We start from the raw sequence: 24685 nt of genomic DNA on the forward strand, positions 1-24685 counted from the left end.
CTAAGTGGCACTGCACCTTTACATTTAACATGCATATATTATACCTGCAATATGATCCATTTTTTTCTGCTGAGCCAAGATTTTCTCTTTTTGTTTACTTGCTTTAAATGATTATATAATTTAATAAAGAGAGAGAATTGCTATTTATCGTGTCACATTTAAAAATTAGAAAATTCTACTTTCCTTTCCTTGTGTTTTGATACAAACAGATCTGACCATTTCTACCCATTTTCTAACAATGTGCAGAGTAGCTTAGAAGAATGTACAGAGTAGACTGTCCTCGTAGATTTTATGTTATAAGAAAGTCCTCTTGCGTTTGTTTAATCCAGAGGATTGTATGTATGTTTACTTCCAAATATTTGAAATAAATGTTTTAAACAGGCCTACTGAGTGACAGTCTATTGTCTGTTTGTAAATTAAGTTGCTGGCATGAGCAGGGGTACTAGAGGCTTGTGTTGACCTATTTAAAAGGGACACTGTAGTCACCAGAACAACTACAGCATAATGTAGTGGTTCTGGTGTCTATAGCATGTCCCTGCTGTCTTTTCAATGAAGATGCTGTCTTTTCAGAGAAAAGGCAGTTTTTACATTGCTGCCTAGAAACACCTCTAGTGGCAGTCACTCAGCCAGCCACTAGAAGTGCTTTCTGGGTCAGTGCTGCGATGTTCTGCGTCTCCACACTCTCCATGGAGGCACTGAGCATTCATCATAGAGCTGCATTGATTCAATGCATCTCTAGGAAAAGATGATTATTGGTGCAGTGTGGCGTTTTGCAACGCATGCGCAATTGCCTTCCAATGCATTCTTATGGGAAAGCATTGGACTGGCTGAGATTGTCAGTTTTGATGATCTCAGCCAAGGGGAAGGAGCCAGCCGTGGCGAATCTGCACAGAGCTGTAGTGAAGGTAAATTTTAACGGGAGACGGGCAGCCAATTAAATGGTGTTCGTAACACTGTATTGTCAGTAATTAATATTTGTATTCCTGACACTATAGTGTACATTTAAAACATATAGATGCATTAAAAGTATGCAAAAACAGGAATTCATTTTTTTCAAAAAGGGAAAACTAACATTTGACGTTCCTGTGTTTGCTGCAAAACTCCAGTTTCTGCAATGAGCTCTAACTAAATAAAGGAAGTATTTTGGATTTGATATAAATTTGTCAGGAAGATGCAATCCTTATTTTGACAAGGATCCTACTACGTGTCTGAGTCAAAATATAAAATGCTTGCATTATTTTAAAACCAATAGTTAAGAAGCATGAAAGAATTAATTGTGAAATTATAGCATGATTATATTACAAGGGTTCTCTATATTCCTATCCAATACATCAAGCTGGATTGGTTATGGTGGCAGGAGTCTCCTGGTGGCATATGGTAACTTACCTTGCTGTGACTGGTGCATTCCACTCTTGAATTACAATGCTAAAGCAGAAGTTGATTCTTCGCATTACCATGCCAACCCATGCCAGGCTTGGGTGGTAATCATTGGCTGAGAGTCAGCGGCTGGCACGTTCAGGTGTATGCTTAACAGACTGCGCACAAAACTCAACAAAGTCATGCTTTGTGATGATATAAACTACTCTGCGTGGATACATTTTCTTTTTCCCCATCATAATTCCCTGCTGGAAAAGGAATTATGAAATAAGATTAGTCCCTTCAGACCAGAATGAAACGCTCCTGAATATAGCCTCTCATCCTGGTGTGGGTGGCGATCCACTAAACATGCGCCTAAGTACTATTTAAAGGTATGTAACATTTTATCTAAATTACTATTTTATTGTAAGCCTTCTCTTTAAAAATATACTGGGTGAAATTAACTGAAGAACACTTTAAAAAAAATATATATATATAAATTTATAAAAAAATATATATATATTTTTATATATAAAAATATATACCCTAATATATATATTAAGGTCTATTCACTGGAGAATGACCAGCTATTGTAGCCGCCATAGTTTCATTTAAAATGAATGTCATTGTATTGACATAATACAAGTGTCTCCCATCAATCCAAGGCACTGCTGTGAATTGGCAGTATGCTGAACATACTTCTATACATTCCCTCCGAACTTGCTTAAAACCAAACAAAGGCTGTTGTTGGATCATCACAAAATAGTGATGTTAGAAGGTTTTAGCTTGTTTATCTACTGCAGAATGTAATAAGATCCATTTTTAATATTCTAGTTGTAGCCTCATTACAATCAAAGGAAAAACCAAACCCCATTCTACAAGTTACATATAACATGTGAATGAGAGTAGGGTTCAGGGACTCAATTCAATATTTGTTATAATATGTGTGGTTCAGTTTGAGTGTAAAAATAGATGTAATGTAATTCTGTGGAGATAAGCGCCTCCACGTGTTGGGTATGAAACTCTAATTGCTGCCTCTGGGAGAACGTTGGTCCATAAAACAGTCGTAAAACAAATATGTAGATTCAAGGCTTAATGGAGGTCCTCAAGGTAGTAAGAAGCTGCATGATGTTATTGTGTAAAAAGAAAACCACTATGCTTTGTAGATTATTAGGGTCATTCACGATAGTGAGAATTGACAGGTAATAACTCAGTGTATTTCACAATTAAGTCCAATGTAGGCATACTGGGAGAATTCTCCAAGTCAATTCTGTTCGCATTTTGGCTGATGTGGTATAAAATTCACATTGAATTCCTGGCAATTTTCTCTTTAGTAAATAATCCTTTTTGGCGTTTCCCTACTAGCAACACCAGAAATGAGATTTAATCTGGGACAAAGGCAATGTATGATAAAACATCAATCCAATTGCCCCCCCAAAAGAAGGGCAGAAGGTGCCTGTCGCAAGTGTGTTAAAAAAAATAAGCTTAGAGTCATGTCTACAAATGCTCGCAGTTTAGGGAATAAGATCCACGAACTTGTGGCAATAATGGCAACTGATGATGTAGATTTAGTCGCTGTTACTGAGACATGGTATAAGGAGATAAATGACTGGGACATAGCAATACCAGGGTACTCTTTATATAGAACAGACAGGGAAGGCAAGAAAGGGGGAGGGGTGGCCCTGTATGGGAAGGATAGCATAAAATCTAGCCAAATAAAAGTTAGTGAGGCGAACAGAGTCCGTTTGGGTTACGTTAGAATTTGGTAATCTTTAATCTTCCTGATGTGAATTGGAAAACAAAAATAGCTGCTTGTGCCAGGAGCACACATATTCTAAACTCCCTACTGGGATTGTCTCTAAAACAAGTCGTTGAGGAGCCAACTCGTAAAGAGGCCATACTAGATATAGTGTTAACAAATGGAGATTTGGTATCAGATATTATTGTAGGTGAAAGTTTAGGATCCAGTGATCATCAGTCAGTGCGGTTTAATATAAGAACAGTGACTGAGTCACACCACACAAAAACAAAAGTTTTAGACTTTAAAAAAACAGACTTTTCTAAAATTAGAATTTGTGTAAAGGAGTCATTATTAGACTGGAGAAATTTAAATGGAGTCCAAGAGAAATGGGATTATTTAAAAGATGCACTGCTGAAGGCAACAGAAATTTGCATTAGGCTTGTCAGTAAAAGCAAAAAAAATCAAGAAACCACTGTGGTACTCCGCAGATGTGGCCAAAATAGTAAAAAACAAAAAAGTTAGCATTTAGTAATTTTAAAAAAATATGACATTACGCTGTGAGATACATAGTTGTAACTTAAAGTGGTTGATCAATAATCATGCAAGGTAAACGTCCCTCATCGGTACACACTAACTATCAAACAAGCCATCTGCGTACAACTTGAATTAAAGATAGGTATAGCACAGTACATGGTAAGATACATTAACAGGAATAATATGGATTGTTCTGTGACAATTTTGCATTTAGTGACTTGCCGATGAGGAAGCCCATTTTATATGGTAATTATAATGTTGAGCGGAGATGTCTAGTTAATTGGGGAAATAACACATTCAAACATAGAATAGCTGCTAGACATGATGAATAACTGTTAGCTGAGTAATGCCACTGGGTGTCAAATGCTTGGGGAATTGGTGTACACGGTCACAATGAGATTATTGCCCGCAGAAAGATAAAGGGCTGCAGACAAGAAATAAGTAATTAAGGGGTTCAGCGTACTCCTTTCATATAGTGAATGTTGTCATAGGTCCCGGGAAGGTGGTGTGTAAAGTAAGTCTAGTTATTTGTTTGTTACAGGGGGGTAGGCTGTCCATGCTTGGCCCTTTTACAGTCGCCCTAATCGAGGCCATCTTCGGCACCCTGTCCCCGTATCCCTGAGTGGTCTGTATGAGTTTGTCCTCTCTCTACTGTTGGACGATGTACATTTTGAGGCATTAAGATAATTATGACATGCAATGGCAGATAACATCAACAACGGAACATAAGATTAAAATCGAAATTAAAATTAAAACTCAGCAGTATAGTCGGACAGTTCTGGTAGTCTGTTCCCCTGTATACAACAAAAATTAAATACTGCACTCGAATATATTGTTATATGTCAGAAAAAATGAAGAATAAGTTACTATTCAATATGCAAAAAAAATTCAATTTAATCAATTATCCACTTAATATCTGAATTCATATATGCAAAATATGTACATCATAGTAGTCTGATGGTCTCCTTCAATACATCAAATTTCATCAAAATAGATAATATATCCCTTATCCTATGGATACTGCATTTGTGATCAGTTCCTGGAGAAAAATTCATCTATGATACAAAACTCTATCCACACTTCTTAGGCTATGCATAGCACTCTATAATGTCCAGTGTTCTGATGGATCCATTCCTTAGAAAAAATAATGTATATACAAAAAAGCAAAAAATGTATAATGAAAAAAGGGGGGAAACAAGAAAAAAGGTCCTTTGTAAGTTCACTATATATGTATATAGTATGAGTCTGGTTGGATCTCATCACTTTGAAGATTGCAGTCAAGAGTTCAGATGAGCACTATAAATACTCCGATAGTTGAGCTTATTCCTAGGAGCCAAAAGTGTCTGGTAGAAATGTGTGCTCCATCTGTACCATAGCAGTGAAGTGTGGATGATAATGGAGTAAACCACGGGCGGCTGAATCAACTTCTGGCGGCTGAGTTCTCCTCGGGCGCAAAAACTTCTGGCGACTGAGTAATCCCCCTGTATACACCTCCCTGACTCAGGTGCCCGTTGGTTGGCGGCCGACCCTCTGTGCTCTGAATGTGGTGGAGGACAAGGTGGAGGTCCCAATCGGCTGGAACGGTTGTATTTTGGTCATGTCCCAGACGTGAGGGGGCTGTTGTCTTGCAGCTTGGGTGGTTGGTGCTGGGTATGTCGGCAATCCCAGAGCTATCAGCACTGAGTCCATTTCCGCTGCGTCTGTTAAGCGAGTTGTGGCTCCCCCATGGGGGATGACCAGGCTTCTGGGGAATGCCCACCGGTATGGAGTGTTGGCGGAGTGTGGTGGTCAGTGGTTTGAATTGGCTTCTCCATAGCACCGTGGGCCTGGACAAGTCCCGGTAGAAAGACAAGGTGGCTTTTTCAAAAAGGTGGTTAGCTTTCTCTCTCACCGCTGTCATAAGGGTTAATTGAGCTGCCCGTGTCTGTAGTTGTAGTATGACATCCATTGGGGTGTCTGCTGGGGCTCTGGCGGCTCTCAGTATGAGGTAGACCCTGTCGATAACGGCAAGGTTTGCTTGGTGTGGTGTGAGTAGGGAGGCAAGTAGTCTCCTGCAGTATTGCGGTAAGTCGCTCAGGGTCACTGTCTCCTGGATTCCCCGGATTTTTACATTTCTGCTCCTGTGCCGATATTCTAGTGCGTCGAGGCGGCTGGTAAGATGAGACTGGTTGCGCTGCAGCTCAGTATTTTGGGCTTCCAGCTGTATGCATTGGGCTGTTAGGTCTTCTGAGTTTCCCTCCATAGTCTTGACTCTCCCCTCCACAATTTGTATTTCCTCGCTCAGTGTGGCTACATCTGCAGCGAACATCATGCGGAGGAGGGCTTTAATATCTCCTTTTGTGGAGGGTAGCTCTCTATCCTTGTCGGAGGAGGGGTGGTGTAAGCCCCCAGAGCCCGGGAACTCATCTAGCTCATCCATTGCTTGTTCCTCTGAGGAGGCCGAGGTCGCGTCGCCATGTTGTTTTGGCGCGGTGAGGCTTGAGGCCTATGCGGGACGAAGGAGAAGGTCCCCAATGTCGCGTGCCCCAGCTGGTTTTGTGGTTCCCTGGTGCTTGGATTTCTTCCCCATCCTGCGTTATCGTAGTGGGGGTTGAAAATGGTGCTTTTAGGGTGATTAAATCGCTTGTTTCAGGCTTATTTTGGCGGAGCTCTGCTGACACGCGTCTGCTCGGGTTGGCTTCTGGCTCCGCCCCCGACAAAACATTTTTTAGATACATAAATGAGAAAAGGAAAGTAAAACAAGGATTAGTTAGATTAAAAAAAGAAGGAAGGTATGTAGAAGAGGATAAATATCTAGCTGACTGCCTCAATGAATATTTTTGTTCAGTATTTACAGATGAAAATGAAGGAAAGGGACCTCAGTTAGGAAAAAGGACAAATGAGTCATTTATTACACGTGAGTTTACAGAGGAAGAGGTTCTATTTCAACTGTCAAAAGTAAAGACAAATAAGTCAGTAGGACCTGATGGAATACACCCAAAGCTATTAAAAGAGCTTAGTGGTGTACTAGCAAAACCATTAACAGATTTATTTAACCAATCATTGTTAACAGGAATAGTCCCAGAAGATTGGAAGTTAGCAAATGTTGTGCCCATTCACAAGAAAGGTAGTAGGGAGGAGTCGGGCAACTATAGGCCAGTAAGCCTTACTTCAGTAGTGGGGAAAGTGATGGAAACCATGTTAAAGGATAGGATTGTTAAACATGTAAAAACACATGGATTTCAAGATCAGAGACAACATGGGTTTACTTCAGGGAGATCATGCCAAACTAATCTTATTGATTTTTTGATTGGGTAACTAAAATAATAGATCAGGGTGGTGCTGTAGACATTGCTTACCTCGATTTCAGTAAGGCTTTTGACACTGTAGCACATAGAAGGCTTATCAATAAATTGCAGTCTTTAAGTTTGGATTCCAATATTGTTTAATGGGTAAGGCAGTGGCTGAGTGACAAGCAACAGAGGGTTGTAGTTAATGGAATATATTCGAAGCTTGGGCTTGTCACCAATGGGGTACCTCAGGGATCTGTACTTGGACCCAGTGGTGTATCCTGGTTTTGTGCTGCCCTAGGCAGGACAAAACTCAGGCACCCCCCCCCCCCCCCGCGCCACCCCCACCCAACCTTTACGCCGTCCCGCATTCTAAATACACACACACACATTCACTGACAGATACGCATACACTCGCTAACAGAAACACACACACTAACAGACACACTCACACTCAGTAACAGACACACTCACACTCAGTAACAGACACACTCACACTCAGTAACAGACACGCACTAACAGACACGCACTAACAGACACGCACTAACAGACACGCACTAACAGACACACACTCAGTCACTAGCAGACACAAACTAGCAGACACACTCACTAACATACACACACACACTCACAGGCAAACACACTAACAGACACACTCACACTCAGTAACAGACACACTCACACTCAGTAACAGACACACACTAACAGACACGCACTAACAGACACACACTAACAGACACACACTCAGTCACTAGCACACACAAACTAGCAGACACACACACTCACTAACATACACACACACACACACACTCACAGGCAAACACACTAACAGACACACACACTCACTAACAGACACACACATTCACTAACAGACACACACATTCACTAACAGACACACACACCCACTAACAGACACACACTCACTAACAGACACACATTCACTAACAGACACTCACACTCACTAACAGACACACACACACTCACACTCACTAACAGACACACACTCACACTCACTAACAGACACTCACACTCACTCACTCACATTAACACTTTAAAAAAAAAAAAATTTACTTCCCCCCCCCCCCCCCCCCAGCCTCCTTACCTTTGGGAATGCTGGGGGGGGGCATCTTTTTTCCCTGGTGGTCCAGTGGCTGCTGGGCTGCTGCTGGGCTGTCGGGCGGCGCTCTTGGGCGGCTGGCGAGGGAGCACTTCATCTGAGCTGTCTGCTCAGCTCCCTCGCGTGCCGCACAGTGAGGCTGGGAGGCGGAGACGGAATATGACATCATATTCCGGCTCCCAGCCTCACTGTGCGGCGCGCGAGGGAGCTGAGCAGACAGCTCAGATGAAGTGCTCCCTCGCCAGCCGCCCAAGAGCGCCGCCCGACCGCCCAGCAGCAGCCCAGCATGTCTGTTAGCCGCAAGGCTAACAAGACATTTGCCTTGGGCATTTGGGGGGCGGCTTTTTTTGCCGCCCCCTAGAAAATGCCGCCCAAGGCAAATGCCTTGTTTGCCTCGCGGCTAATACGCCCCTGCTTGGACCCATTCTCTTTAATATTTTTATTAGTGATATTGCAGAAGGTCTTGATGGTAAGGTATGTCTTTTTGCTGATGATACTAAGATATGTAACAGGGTTGATGTTCCAGGAGGGATAAGCCAAATGGCAAATGATTTAGGTAAAGTAGAAAAATGGTCAGAGTTGTGGCAACTGACATTTAATGTGGATAAGTGCAAGATAATGCAACTTGGACGTAACAACCCAAGGGCAGAGTCCTAACCTCAACATCTGAGGAAAGGGATTTAGGGGTGATTATTTCTGATGACTTAAAGGTAGGCAGACAATGTAATAGAGCAGCAAGAAATGCTAGCAGAATGCTTGGTTGTATAGGGAGAGGTATTAGCAGTAGAAAGAGGGAAGTGCTCATGTCATTGTACAGAACCCAGGTGAGACCTCAATTGGAGTATTGTACGCAGTACTGGAGACCGTATCTTCAGAAGGATATTGATACTTTAGAGAGAGTTCAGAAAAGGGCTACTAAACTGGTTCATGGATTGCAGGATAAAACTTACCAGGAAAGGTTAAAGGATCTTAACATGTATAGCTTGGAGGAAAGACGAGACAGGGGGGATATGATAGACACATTTAAATACATAAAGGGACTCAACACAGTAAAGGAGGAGACCATATTTAAAAGAAGAAAAACTACCACAACTAGAGGACATAGTCATAAATTAGAGGGGCAAAGGTTTAAAAATATCAGGAAGTATTACTTTACTGAGAGGGTAGTGGATGCATGTAATAGCCTTCCAGCTGAAGTGGTAGAGGTTAATACAGTAAAGGAGTTTAAGCATGTGTGGGATAGGCATAAGGCTATCCTAGACTTAAGATAACACCAGGGACTAATTAAAAGTATTTTGAAATATTGGGCAGAATAAATGGGCCGAATGGTTCTTATCTGCCGTCACATTCCATGTTTCTATGTGTACTATACTCAGGGCCGGCCTTAGGGGTGTGCGAGCTGTGCGGCCGCACAGGGCGCCATGGTGCAGGGGGCGCCCTGCGGCCGCATAGCTCACACGGCATGTCTGTTAGCCGCAAGGCTAACAAGACATTTGCCTTGGGCGGCATTTTCCAGGGGGCGGCAAAAAAAGCCGCCCCCAAATGCCCAAGGCAAATGTCTTGTTAGCCTTGCGGCTAACAGACATGCCGGGCTGCTGGGCGGCACTGGCGAGGGAGCACTCCCCCTGAGCTGTATGCTCAGCTCCCTCGCGCACCGCAGAGTGAGGCTGGGAGCCGGAATATGACGTCGTATTCCGGCTCCGCCTCCCAGCCTCACTGTGCGGCGCGCGAGGGAGCTGAGCAGTCAGCTCAGGGGAAGTGCTCCCTCGCCGCCCGCCCAGCAGACAGCCTAGCAGTAGCAGCGCCGCCCGACCGCCCAGCAGCCACTGGACCACCAGGGAAAAAAGATGACCCCCCCCCAGCATTCCCAAAGGTAAGGAGGCTGGGGGGGTGTCTAAATAAATTTTTAAAAATGTGTTAATGTGGGTGAGTGTGTGTGTCTGTTAGTGTGTGTGTATGTTAGTGTGTGTCTGTTAGTGTGTGTGTATGTTAGTGTGTGTCTGTTAGTGTGTGTCTGTGTCTGTTAGTGTGTGTGTGTATGTTAGTGTGTGTATGTTAGTGTGTGTCTGTTAGTGTGTGTCTGTGTCTGTTAGTGAGTGCCTGTGTCTGTTAGTGTGTGTCTGTATGTTAGTGTGTGTCTGTGTATGTTAGTGTGTGTCTGTGTCTGTTAGTGTGTGTCTGTGTCTGTTAGTGTGTGTCTGTTAGTGTGTGTCTGTGAGTGAGTGTGTGTGTCTGACTGTGTGTGTGTGTGGCTGTCTGCCTGTGTGTGTGTCTGTTTGCCTGTGTGTGTGTGTGTGTGTGGCTGTCTGCCTGTGTGTGTGTCTGTTTGCCTGTGTGTGTGTGTGACTGTCTGCGCGTGTGTGTGTGACTGTCTGCGCGTGTGTGTGTGACTGTCTGCGCGTGTGTGTGTGACTGTCTGCGCGCGTGTGTGTGACTGTCTGCGCGTGTGTGTGTGACTGTCTGCGCGTGTGTGTGTGGGACTGTCTGCATGTGTGTGTGTGACAGGGTGTGTGGGAAGGGGTAAGGAGTGGGGGAGGGGGGGCGGGAAGGGGGGGCGCTGTGAAGATTTTTTGCACAGGGCGCCCAAATGCCTAAGGCCGGCCCTGACTATACTGGTATCATAAAGTAATATTAACAGAATACATCCCAACATCTCAAATGGACAAAGAGGGACACTTTCGTATTACGCCTGTGGGGGTTGGCCAGGTGACTTACTAATAATTTATACAACTATAATGGAATTGAGAACAAGAAGAATGTATCTTATTTACACAGACTGATTTCTAAACACACATAGTGTAGTTTAAAGACACATTACTGGGAGTATTGTTGCTGTGCCACTCTCTTATACACTGACACACCAACAATATCGGGAAGGGACAAAGGAAAGCAGCGCCTTAAAGGGTATCCTCAGAGTTCAAATCATGAAAAGTCAATATGTAATAACAAGAGGACATTATTAACTAGAAAAGAGGGACAGAGGGATTTGGGTCCAAAATAGGGACCGTCCTTCCTAATAGGGAAACTTGGGAGATATGTAACAGGGCAGAATCTGATAAATGAGGTCTATCACATGTATGACTGTATGAGGCTTAGAAACCGATTTCACCAAAAATATTAATAAATGAAAAAACATGAAATGGGTTATTGCAAATGTATAACCTTCAGGTGAGGCATTTTCTGTTAAAACTGCTTACAACATTTAAGCAGCTGTAGTATCTAATTTAAAGGTTCAGTATTGTCTTCTTAAAGGGACACTGGCTGCCTAAAATGCATCAAAACATTCAGTGTCTCCACCCTCTGCATGCAGACACTGAACTTTCCTCATAGAGATTCATTGATTCAAGGAGATGCTGATTAGCCAGGGCTGTGTTTGAATCATGCTGGCTCTGCCCCTGATCTGCCTCTGTCAGTCTCAGCCAATCCTATGGGGAAGCAATGTGATTGTATCAGGCTACCACTTCTGATGATGTCAGCAGGCAGTGGGCAGGTCAAAAGGAAACTAACAAAGTAAGCAGCTCCAGACTTGAATACAAGTAAGAGTTTACAATATTTAGGGAGGCCTGGGGGGCTAGATGGTGGTTTTAACACTGTAGGGTCAGGAATACATGTTTGTGTTCCTGACCCTATAGTGCTCCTTTTAAGTCAGGGGTCAGATGCTGGAGAGAGACTGGTTTAAGGGAGCAGATGTAATTTTAAGGGGTGGGGCCGGGGTTGACCTGGCCTTAATGCTTGCTTTCCCCCTAAAGAAAGATAATAGAAAGAAAGAAAAAATAGGTGATATCTACCACTGCTAGCTTAATGGTCAGATTATTTTTTCCTCTCCCCTAAGCTTGCTTTGATGCAGACATCAGGCCCTTCAGTGAATTTAAATCTAAATTGCAAAATGCACATGAATAGAAGTGATTGTAGTCAAATCCACTGCTTTGTCCTCAATATAGCCATTTTAATGTTCAATTTAACATTAACGATTCACTGTTTAGAGAATAAGTACTTTAGGTGTTGGCTGTTGGATACCACCAACTGTATCAATGTGAAACCAGTTGGTGATAAATCCTGTAAAGGAAATATTGCCTCAGGCTATTAAATAATTGTATCTCTTGCTCTCTAAATTGAACTTTTATCACATACAGGAAGCTTTTGCAGGGTCTAGCAAGCTATTAACATAGCAGGGGATAAGAAAATCTTAATTAAACAGAACTTGCAATAAAAGTTAGGATAAACATTAGATGACTCTTTACAGGAAGTGTTTAGGAAGGCTGCGCAAGTCGCATGCAGGGAGGTGTGACTAGGGTTCATAAACAAAGTGATTTAACTCCTAAATGGCAGATAATTGAGTAGTGAGACTGCAGGGACATGTTCTATACACCAAAACTGCTTCATTAAGCTAAAGCTGTTTTAGTGACTATAGTGTCCCTTTAATACCCTGCAGAAGATTTGTATTAGTATGTAATTTGACACATTCATGCTACTGCTCCTTACCAGCTGTAGAGATTTTCTTTATTTCCCCAGTACAGAACTGGGACATTTGAAAAGTAACCTGGGATAGGAGGGCGCGTGGTCCAAAACTCATTCTGAATTCCAGAATGTTTAAGGGCCTTTAAATGACAGGACTTTGGGTAGTACAAAAAAAAAGTCTTAGCTACTGGAAAGATTGCAATGATTTGGGGATTATGGATTTCATAGAATCTTCTTCTTGAACAGTCACAATACATGGTCGCTGAAAATTCTGTAGTATTTCCTTGTATAAACAGTAGGCTTCCACAAAGATGATTCATTCCTTTACAAAAGTATTTGTAAACCTAATTATTCTCATAAACGAAATCCAGCCTCAAGCTCAGCAAACTGTTCCACTTTCATGGCTGTGATTTAAGACCCTTTGGACCCGGCCGGGTCATCTCATATGCAATGTTTTTCCTTTAAATGTTCTGAAGACTCATTCAGCAGAGCAGAATGTTGGCATTTAATAAATAAAATTGCAGCATTATGCCCATATTTGACACATACTTCAGTACCATTGTGCAACAACTCCAGCTCTTCATACTGAAGTTATGAAATATAGTTTTATCTATACCTATGTTTGGTAAGGTATAGGATTAAAAAATATAGCCAATCATTTTTGTTATCTTACTCCTTCCGGAGACGGATTATAACCTCTGCAGGAGCTCTATCAGATGTCAGTGTTTGATTATTCTTCTTTACAACCAATCATAGCGCTACCACTGAGTAGTTAAAGGAACACTATAGTCACCTAAATTACTTTAGCTAAATAAAGCAGTTTTAGTGTATAGATCATTCCCCTGCAATTTCACTGCTCAATTCACTGTCATTTAGGAGTTAAATCACTTTGTTTCTGTTTATGCAGCCCTAGCCATACCTCCCCTGATTGACAGAGCCTGCATGAAAAAAAAAAAACTGGTTTCACTTTCAAACAGATGTAATTTACCTTAAATAATTGTATCTCAATCTCTAAATTGAACTTTAATCACATACAGGAGGCTCTTGCAGGGTCTAGCAAGCAATTAGCATAGCAGGGGATAAAATCTTAATTAAACAGAACTTGCAATAAAGAAAGCCTAAATAGGGCTCTCTTTACAGGAAGTGTTTATGGAAGGCTGTGCAAGTCACATGCAGGGAGGTGTGACTAGGGTTCATAAACAAAGGGATTTAACTCCCAAATGGCAGAGGATTGAGCAATGAGGCTGCAGGGGCATGTTCTATACACCAAAACTGCTTCATTAAGCTAAAGTTGTTTAGGTGCCTATAGTGTTCCTTTAACTAAAGTGGAAATTTAAAGAATGTTATTCACTAGACAATTAATTTTGTCAAATTGCAATTCAAATGGAAAATTTAGTACATATATCGGATGTAAAAAAAAAAAAAAATCTCCAACTCTTCTATAGTTACAGCTTGTCAATTTTTGCCTGAATTTTGTAATTCAGATATTAATTTGCACAAGTGAGTAAATGCCAAAGCCACCCCAAAATATAGGCCCAAGAAGCCAAAATAAAAACCAATTGCCTTAGAGAATATATTAAATAAAGCTATTTTGCATTAAATATAAAAATTTAGATTCCCAGACAATTCGTGCCATCTTTGACAAATATGACATTTTGGTGAAAGGGGTGGGTGGAGGAAAGAACCAGCGCCTTTCAGTGTGCATAGCTGTAATTCAATCAGTGCCATGGCCTGCACATAAAAGGGGTGTGTCATGTGGTGCGTATGCAGGCCAGGATGGCCGGCTTCTGAATCGGTTGTAGATGATTTTTAAAGCAATGAAACACATTAATGTATGCAGCGGCTGATCTTTCCCTCAGTCCTCCTGAAACTGCAACAGAGCTGGTTTGTTGGGTGACAGTGTGATTTGTAATGTTCCCTCAACCACACTTCTTTTGCTGTCCTATGCTCATTTGCGCCCGCTAGAACAAAGGAGGTTTATGTTCTGCTCTGATCCTCCTGTCCCACCACCTGTTCCCTCGATCCCATTCCCTCGTATCTCATCCACACTTTGTCTCCTTCTCTTGCTCTGCCTGTCACTAAAATTGACAATTTCTCCCTCTCCTCTGGCATATTTCCTCTACCCTTCAAACATGCAACCGTAACCCAAAAGCCCAACTTTGACCCTAATTCCCCATCCAACTACCGTCCTATATCGTTACTGCCGTTTGCCTCTAAGATCCTTGAAAGAGTTGTCTATGTGAGATTGGCAGACTACCTTAAATCCAACTCTCTGCTTGACCCACTTCAATCTTGATTCCGTGCTCGCCACTCTGTTAAAACAGCTGTGACCAAAGAATCCAGTGATCTTAATACTGCAAAATCCGTGGCAACTACTTTATCCTAATTCTCCTTGACCTTTCTGCTGCTTTTGACACTGTTAATTATCAACAGCTTTTTCTTATCCTCCGTAATCTCGGTCTACAAGATACCACTCTCTCCTGGTGCTCTTTCTACGTCTCCCAATGCTCTTTGAGTGTTTCTTTCTCCGTCTCTGCCTCTTCTCCCCAACCCCTCTCTGTTAAGCGTTCTCCAAAGGTCTGTCCTTGGTGCCCTATTGTTCTCAATCTATACTGCCTCCCTTGGTAAACTCATCAGCTCCTCTGGCTACCAGTATCATTTCTATGCGGATGACACACAAATTTACCTGTCCTCCTCTGATTTCTCACCACCCCTCTTGACTCGTGTCTCTGAATGTCTCTCTGTGATTTCCAACGGTATGGCTGCTCATTTCCTTAACCCCTTAAGGACACATGACATGTGTGACATGTCATGATTCCCTTTTATTCCAGAAGTATGGTCCTTAAGGGGTTAAACTTAACCTGTTCAAAACAGAACTTATGGTCTTCCTTCCAAGTTATTGGCGCTACCATCCGCACTACCTCTCAGGCTCGCTGCCTAGTTGTTCTCTTTGACTCTGACCTCTCCTTCACCCCTCATGTCAAATCAATCATCAAATTCTGCGCTTCCATCTCAAAAACATAGCGCACATTCAACCCTTATTAAACGCCTGATATGGCTACAATGCTTGTCTATGCCGCTGTCCTCTCTCGCCTTGTGTTCCCAACTTGTTACAGTCTACAATGAGTGCGGCGGCGAGGCTCATCTTCCTGTCCACCCGAACCTCCCAGGCCTCCTCCTTTAAGATCCTGGTACTTTCTTACAAATCTCTACACAATGCTGCTCCATCCTACTTATCCTCACTATTACACCAATATGTCCCATCTAGGCCCCGACGCTCTGCCGGAGACTTACATCTTACCTCTGTTTGTACTCCTACCTCTAATGCTTACCCTAAAGACTTCTCAGGGGCTGCACCGTTCCTATTGAATGCCCTTCCCCTCTCTGTTAGCCTCTCACCCAGTCTCCACTCCCCGCACCCTGATTCCTCTCCTGAAACTGTCATCAAAACAAAACACTAAGCCCTCAATGAACACTATCCTAACAACCTACTTTTCTACCCTACCCTTACCTTCTGTGTCACATTACCCCACTCCCTCTAGCATGTAAGCTCATTGAGCAGGGCCATCGACCCCCTCTGTAATTGTGCCTCCAACTTGTCTGGTTACACCCATTGTACAGCGCTGCAGAACTCGTTGGTGCTTTATAAATAATAATAACAATGTTTCCAGCAGCTAAATGACCATGTATTCCACTAGAAGAGGAAAAGAGATTGTTATTTTTGACATTAAAATAGCGGCAACTTATTCCGCAGCCATTTACAATATTATTAAAGGGGTGAATTTAACAATAAATGAGACAATTGCAGAATGTTACAAAAACAATAGATTAGGACCCTGCTTATATGAGCCTACCGCCTAGAGAAAAACAAGCAACTGGTAAAGAAAATATCTCTGGTGTTACATGTGGCATTCAAGTGACAGTAATTTATGTACTATTTCTCCAACTGTCCCTAAACTGCCCAAGTTATGGACAATAAAAGTAGACAATGCCGCCATTTTGAGTTTGGGCAAACATGGGGGAGGGCACAATAAATAAATATCTTAAAATTAATAATAGTGCGTTTTACTGCTAGTAAAGTGTTTTCCATTGAATCCAGTTTCTGAGATGTTATTATTTTTTTTTTCTTCATACGTTACTACCATCGGATGAATGACACTTGCCCTCACTTAAGATGGCGGTTCTTGAGCCGGAAGTTGCGGAAGTTGTGCGGAATGACGTCGCTCCCCCCTTTTTTTCTTTTGATTGTAGCTTCCGGTGCCGCTGTGTCTCCGGTTTGGCCGGCCAGGCAGGGAGGAATTAAACATGATGTCAATGGATTTTCTGGACGATGTGCGGAGGATGAACAAGAGACAGGTGAGATAAATGGCCCAGTAGGAGTAATTACTGCATGACTGGTATCCACCATGAGAGAGAGCGAGAGAGACTGGTATCCACCATGAGAGAGAGCGAGAGAGACTGGTATCCACCATGAGAGAGAGCGAGAGAGACTGGTATCCACCATGAGAGAGAGAGACTGGTATCCACCATGAGAGAGAGAGACTGGTATCCACCATGAGAGAGAGAGACTGGTATCCACCATGAGAGAGAGAGACTGGTATCCACCATGAGAGAGAGAGACGGGTATCCACCATGAGAGAGAGAGACGGGTATCCACCATGAGAGAGAGAGACTGGTATCCACCATGAGAGAGAGAGAGACTGGTATCCACCATGAGAGAGAGAGAGACTGGTATCCACCATGAGAGAGAGAGAGACTGGTATCCACCATGAGAGAGAGAGAGACTGGTATCCACCATGAGAGAGAGAGAGACTGGTATCCACCATGAGAGAGAGAGAGACTGGTATCCACCATGAGAGAGAGAGAGACTGGTATCCACCATGAGAGAGAGAGAGACTGGTATCCACCATGAGAGAGACAGAGACTGGTATCCACCATGAGAGAGACAGAGACTGGTATCCACCATGAGAGAGACAGAGACTGGTATCCACCATGAGAGAGACAGAGACTGGTATCCACCATGAGAGAGACAGAGACTGGTATCCACCATGAGAGAGACAGAGACTGGTATCCACCATGAGAGAGACAGAGACTGGTATCCACCATGAGAGAGACAGAGACTGGTATCCACCATGAGAGAGACAGAGACTGGTATCCACCATGAGAGAGACAGAGACTGGTATCCACCATGAGAGAGACAGAGACTGGTATCCACCATGAGAGAGACAGAGACTGGTATCCACCATGAGAGAGACAGAGACTGGTATCCACCATGAGAGAGACAGAGACTGGTATCCACCATGAGAGAGACAGAGACTGGTATCCACCATGAGAGAGACAGAGACTGGTATCCACCATGAGAGAGACAGAGACTGGTATCCACCATGAGAGAGACAGAGACTGGTATCCACCATGAGAGAGACAGAGACTGGTATCCACCATGAGAGAGACAGAGACTGGTATCCACCATGAGAGAGACAGAGACTGGTATCCACCATGAGAGAGACAGAGACTGGTATCCACCATGAGAGAGACAGAGACTGGTATCCACCATGAGAGAGACAGAGACTGGTATCCACCATGAGAGAGACAGAGACTGGTATCCACCATGAGAGAGACAGAGACTGGTATCCACCATGAGAGAGACAGAGACTGGTATCCACCATGAGAGAGACAGAGACTGGTATCCACCATGAGAGAGACAGAGACTGGTATCCACCATGAGAGAGACAGAGACTGGTATCCACCATGAGAGAGACAGAGACTGGTATCCACCATGAGAGAGACAGAGACTGGTATCCACCATGAGAGAGACAGAGACTGGTATCCACCATGAGAGAGACAGAGACTGGTATCCACCATGAGAGAGACAGAGACTGGTATCCACCATGAGAGAGACAGAGACTGGTATCCACCATGAGAGAGACAGAGACTGGTATCCACCATGAGAGAGACAGAGACTGGTATCCACCATGAGAGAGACAGAGACTGGTATCCACCATGAGAGAGACAGAGACTGGTATCCACCATGAGAGAGACAGAGACTGGTATCCACCATGAGAGAGACAGAGACTGGTATCCACCATGAGAGAGACAGAGACTGGTATCCACCATGAGAGAGACAGAGACTGGTATCCACCATGAGAGAGACAGAGACTGGTATCCACCATGAGAGAGACAGAGACTGGTATCCACCATGAGAGAGACAGAGACTGGTATCCACCATGAGAGAGACAGAGACTGGTATCCACCATGAGAGAGACAGAGACTGGTATCCACCATGAGAGAGACAGAGACTGGTATCCACCATGAGAGAGACAGAGACTGGTATCCACCATGAGAGAGACAGAGACTGGTATCCACCATGAGAGAGACAGAGACTGGTATCCACCATGAGAGAGAGAGACTGGTATCCACCATGAGAGAGAGAGACTGGTATCCACCATGAGAGAGAGAGACTGGTATCCACCATGAGAGAGAGAGACTGGTATCCACCATGAGAGAGAGAGAGACTGGTATCCACCATGAGAGAGAGAGACTGGTATCCACCATGAGAGAGAGAGACTGGTATCCACCATGAGAGAGAGAGACTGGTATCCACCATGAGAGAGAGAGACTGGTATCCACCATGAGAGAGAGAGACTGGTATCCACCATGAGAGAGAGAGACTGGTATCCACCATGAGAGAGAGAGACTGGTATCCACCATGAGAGAGAGAGACTGGTATCCACCATGAGAGAGAGAGACTGGTATCCACCATGAGAGAGAGAGACTGGTATCCACCATGAGAGAGAGAGACTGGTATCCACCATGAGAGAGAGAGACTGGTATCCACCATGAGAGAGAGAGACTGGTATCCACCATGAGAGAGAGAGACTGGTATCCACCATGAGAGAGAGAGAGAGACTGGTATCCACCATGAGAGAGAGAGAGAGACTGGTATCCACCATGAGAGAGAGAGAGAGACTGGTATCCACCATGAGAGAGAGAGAGAGACTGGTATCCACCATGAGAGAGAGAGAGAGAGACTGGTATCCACCATGAGAGAGAGAGAGAGAGACTGGTATCCACCATGAGAGAGAGAGAGAGACTGGTATCCACCATGAGAGAGAGAGAGAGACTGGTATCCACCATGAGAGAGAGAGACGGGTATCCACCATGAGAGAGAGAGAGAGACGGGTATCCACCATGAGAGAGAGAGAGAGACGGGTATCCACCATGAGAGAGAGAGAGAGACGGGTATCCACCATGAGAGAGAGAGAGAGACGGGTATCCACCATGAGAGAGAGAGAGAGAGAGAGAGATGGGTATCCACCATGAGAGAGGACTATTATCCATCCAATTTAGAGAGAGAGAGAGAGAGAGAGACTAACAAGTGTCCACTCATGGTAGAGAAAGGGAGGAGAGGTTATTGTCCACTATGGTTTCCTGGATACATCACCTGTGCATGTTGATGGACAGGTTAGGAAAAGTGTATGTATGCAGCTGCCTTTTCTTTAATGATCTGATTTCTAGACTAGAGCATATGCATGCCGTGTACAGCAGAACCTATAGGTTTCTCGGAAAACATGGTGACTCTAGTAAACCTAGATTGAGATGATGGAGGGTAGCTCTGCAAGAAGTGAGACAGCCAAATGCTTGCATTAATGACAGTAAGCACAGATTACTCTGTATAAAAGAGTCTCAGGCGCTAGATCTCCTTTTGGGGACAAGGCCCCTCTTTATCTTTTGTATCGGTCTGTTTATATTGTACTGTCGTTTTCCCCCATTTTAAAGCTCTGTGGAATATGTTGGCACTTTAAAAATGCCAGTAATTATGCGGTAACATTCTCCATCCTCAGTACTGATCATACGTTCTCTGCATTTCCCATTTCGTGCTTCTTAAAGGAACACCGTAACATTCCAAATACATATATTTCTTGATAACATTAGATTAGGGTGTCTATGTGTTATTGGACCCCACTGATTTTAAATAAAACATTAGACGAAAAAGCCTTTAAACTTACCTGTAATGCAGTGCCAGTCTCCTCACACCAGCCATCTTTGTGAGATATTTAGGATTAATGATCTCTATCCAATGCTTCTCATAGAGAAGAAGAGCACTTGCACAACAATCCGTGTGCTCCTCTAGTCAATGCTTCTCATGGAGAAACATTAGGAGTTTGTGTTGTACTCACTTTTCTGGTTATTTTTTCTGTCACTTTTCCCATTTGCAATCATTTATTAATTACTGCAACACCTCTTTCATTTACCTGTAGCATTGTGGCAACCCAACACAAATGTCTCCCTTTAAAAATTAAAAAGTGCAACAATTCACCTCCATTTTATTTTGGCACTGTCTGTACTTTTTAAAATCTTACTAAGCCCTTCATATTGTGAATGAAGGTATGAATGCCAACTACCAGCACGCAGTAATAGAATGTGGTGAAAATGTTACATCACCAAGGCATTAGAACCACCAGTTCCCTTAAAAATGGAGGTATAGGAACAATTGTAAATTGATAACCTAAGTTTGCAAATTCTAAAATATAAGAGAGCCCTAAGAAACCCATTAGTTTATGCAATCCTTTTTTCAGCGACAGAATGATTTTATCACCCTCTGCTTGTTTTTATATGTACTTAATTAGTTTTGTTACGGGTATACATGTATCTGCTCTTATTTTCGTGCAGTGTTAAGGGACACTCTAGGCACTATAAACATGTGTGGTATGAAGGTAATTTGTTTTAAATTGGCGTGTATTGAATGGATAATCACAAATAATACATCAAGTATGACACCGTACGTCAGTACAATAAAGCCACGAAAACGTTCTCATTATCTGATGGTAATTTGTGTGTCGCTCACAAGCGATTCTTCTGGTCAGTTAGCCGATAATTTGAAGATCATTACCAGATTGAAACTATATACAGGGATGCAAATTTTTTTTCTTAAAAACAATCTACTTTTCCAAGTGGTCGTCCAATCAACTTGTCCCGGCACAAAATAGTTTTAATTAATAATTGATATTGATTATTGATAAACTCTGAATTTTCACAAAATAAATCTGAAAGGAAAAATGGTGGCAAAAAGTAGATACTGTGGAACAGTTCTCTACCACTGCTATGGTCATGGTCACAACATGGCTATATTTGCCTCAGTTTTGCCTGTTGGAATTATTTAGCAAAAATTCCCAGATTTTACTAGTAACATGACGTAAAGTCATGATTTTATTAAAGACACGGAGGCGAGTATTATGCATATCTCTTTCTTTATTTCCTCAGCAGCAAAGATAGAGGAATATAAATATTATCAAAAATGAAAGAAAAAACTGTACAGGCATAACAGGTAGCCAATCACATAACGGAGGAAGTAGCTATATAAGTCCTGTGTCTCCCACAATCCCCCTCTTTCTTGCGAAACCGAAGACCAGGTAAGATAAACGATGTCCCACTTGATCCAAACAGGAAACGGGAAACAAAACGATAACTTCAAGCTAAAAAAGATAGAGAAATATGGTAATTTCCAAACTCAAAACTGTAGACTTACCAAACATAAACGTGAGGGATCTACATGAAACAGTATTCTGAAATAGAAAAATATATAAGATTAGAAATCAATATAAAACTGTCAAATCATCTAAGCATGATAAAACTACACGATACAAAACATGAACTCAATACAGACCCAATTGACAACATACTTGTATAGCATCGAAGCATCACTAATCCCAAATCCACACCGGGAGGGTGGGAGGGAATAATACTCGCCTCCGTGTCTTTAATAAAATCATGACTTTACGTCATGTTACTAGTAAAATCTGGGAATTTTATTAAAGACACGGAGGCTCCTATTATGCAAGTTCAAAGCTGTGCTATCACCTGAGATGCGACGTGTTCAATTGGTCTGAAATAGAAGTCTCTGAAGGTCGACTCCCGGGACCAGTCCGCTGCGCGCATGATGTCCTCCAGGTGGCAACCAACTGAGGATGCCTTCGAAGCCATAGCACCCCGTACAGAATGAGGCGTAAAGACATACGTGTCTATACCCGCTAGGGATAAAAGCCAACGAATCCAACGCGCTAGCGTCGGAGTCGAAACTGGGCGATGAGGAGTCTTAAACGAAATGAATAGGGGATGGCGTTCAGGTGAACGCAACGTACGTGTAGCCTCTAGATAGGCCTTCAAACAATCCACCGGACAGAGTGCCGGACATAACGTGAATCTAGGATATACGAAGGATTTGGACGCCGACTTAGTTCTCCTAGATATGGTGAAAGTAACGCCATCCGGCGTAAACACAAAGGCACCCCAATCAAGAGCCCTAACATCGGAGACTCTCTTACAAGAGACCAGGCAAAACAGCATAACCATCTTGGAGGATAGTTGTTTAAGAGTCAAGTCCTGGTTAGGGTACCATTCCGACAGGAACCGCAACATAATGTTGACGTCCCAAAATGTCGAAAACCGCGACCTAGGCGGACGGACGAAGCGAATACCCTTGAGAAGACGGCATACAAAAGGATGTTTGCCGACGGGTAAACCTTCCAAACCACCGTGACCGGCCGATATGGCCGATCGAAAAACATTGATAGTCCTGTACGCCTTGCCTGAGTCGAACAGGGCTGTGAGAAACCCCAGGATCAAATGGAGAGGGGCAGATACGGGATCCATTGCCCGTTCCACGCACCAATCAGACCAAGACTTCCATGCAGCTCGGTAAGCTGATCGCGTGCCCGGAGCCCAGGCGTTATCGAGGAGCAAGAGAGTTGACTGCGGAACGTCAGGGACAAGCCAGCGTCCCCTGAAAGGAACCATGCTACTAGGGGCAACTGGTGCTGGAGCACCAATTCGTGCGAGTTCCCATCCGGATCCAGAAGGAGGTTCTGAAGGTTCGGCAACAGACGAGGGAAGTCTATGGACAACTCCATCAAACGAGGGAACCACGGACGGGATCTCCACAGAGGGGTGATCAGAGCCAGACAACAGTCGTGACGAACCAGCTTCGAGATCGTACGAGCGATCATGTTGAATGGGGGAAAAGCATACAGGTGGCCTGGAGGCCATTCTTGAAGAAAGGCATCCGTCGCCACTGCCGCCGGGTCCGGTCACCAACTGTAGAACTTCGGCAACTGAGTGTTCAGTCGAGATGCGAACAGGTCCATCTCGAACCGACCCCACAGCCTGGTTAAGCCTTGGAAGACCGAGGCGTGCAAACGCCAGTCTCCTGAGTCTCTCAAATGTCTGGAGTTCCAATCCGCACCTGAATTGTCCAGACCCGGAATATGTTCCGCCGTCACCGAAACGTTGTTTAGAAGGCAGAATTGCCAAAAGTCCTTCGCCAGGAGAGCCAACATCTTGGACTTGGTGCCGCCCAGGTGATTTATGTATCGGACCGCCGATACGTTGTCCAACTTGAGGAGAACACAACAGTTCGCCCTTCCAGGGGTAAGGCTGCGAATCGCAAAGGCCCCCGCCAGAAGTTCTAGGCAGTTGATGTGTAACGACTTCTCTGTGTCGGACCATCTGCCTCCCGTGGAAATGTCGCCACAACGAGCCCCCCAGCCGTGTAAGCTGGCATCTGATTCTATGATCACGTCCGGAACGGAACCGAAAATTGCTTTTCCGTTCCAGGCTTCCATGTGTGCCAACCACCATACCAGCTCGTCTCTGGATTCCTCGTCCAGACAAATTCGGGATTCGTACGATCGACCCGAACGTAGGTGTGACCCCTTGAGCCGCTGGAGAGCCCGGTAATGTAAGGGGCCTGGGAATATTGCCTGAATGGAGGAGGCCAGCAGGCCGATGATCCTCGCCAACTGCCGGACTGACAAGTCCGAAGCACGAAGAGCTCGACGGAGCTCCTTCTGGATGGCTTTTATCTTGGATTCTGGCAAGTACAGGAACCGCCGTACGGAATCCACCTGGAACCCCAAGAACTCCATAGACTGGGCGGGTTTCAGGACCGACTTGTCCCAGTTGACCAGAAAACCTAGGTTCTGTAAGAGGTTGATCGTCCAGTCTAAATGCAACTTCAGGCATTCCAACGACTGGGACATGATTAGGATGTCGTCCAGGTAAATAATCAGTCGAACCCCTCGGGTACGGAGGAACGACACCACCGGCTTCATAACCTTGGTGAAACACCAAGGGGCCGAGGAGAGACCGAACGGAAGGCATGTAAAACGCCAACGCCGTCCGTGCCAGGTGAAGTGCAAGTAGTCCCTGGACTCC

General features: G+C 43.9%; 1 protein-coding gene across 1 annotated transcript in view; it reads left to right on the forward strand.

Annotated features, from left to right (window-relative positions):
* Positions 1-16712: 16712 nt before the first annotated feature.
* SEC11A (SEC11 homolog A, signal peptidase complex subunit) overlaps positions 16713-24685 on the forward strand; it is a 41151-nt gene continuing 33178 nt past the window's right edge. Inside the window, exon 1 of the mRNA XM_063449436.1 lies at positions 16713-16831. Coding sequence (XP_063305506.1) covers positions 16781-16831 — 51 coding nt within the window. The 5' untranslated portion in view covers positions 16713-16780. The remainder of the gene's footprint in view (positions 16832-24685) is intronic.

This window comes from Pelobates fuscus, chromosome 3, assembly GCF_036172605.1.
Source record: "Pelobates fuscus isolate aPelFus1 chromosome 3, aPelFus1.pri, whole genome shotgun sequence".
NCBI classification, from domain to species: Eukaryota; Metazoa; Chordata; class Amphibia; order Anura; family Pelobatidae; genus Pelobates; species Pelobates fuscus.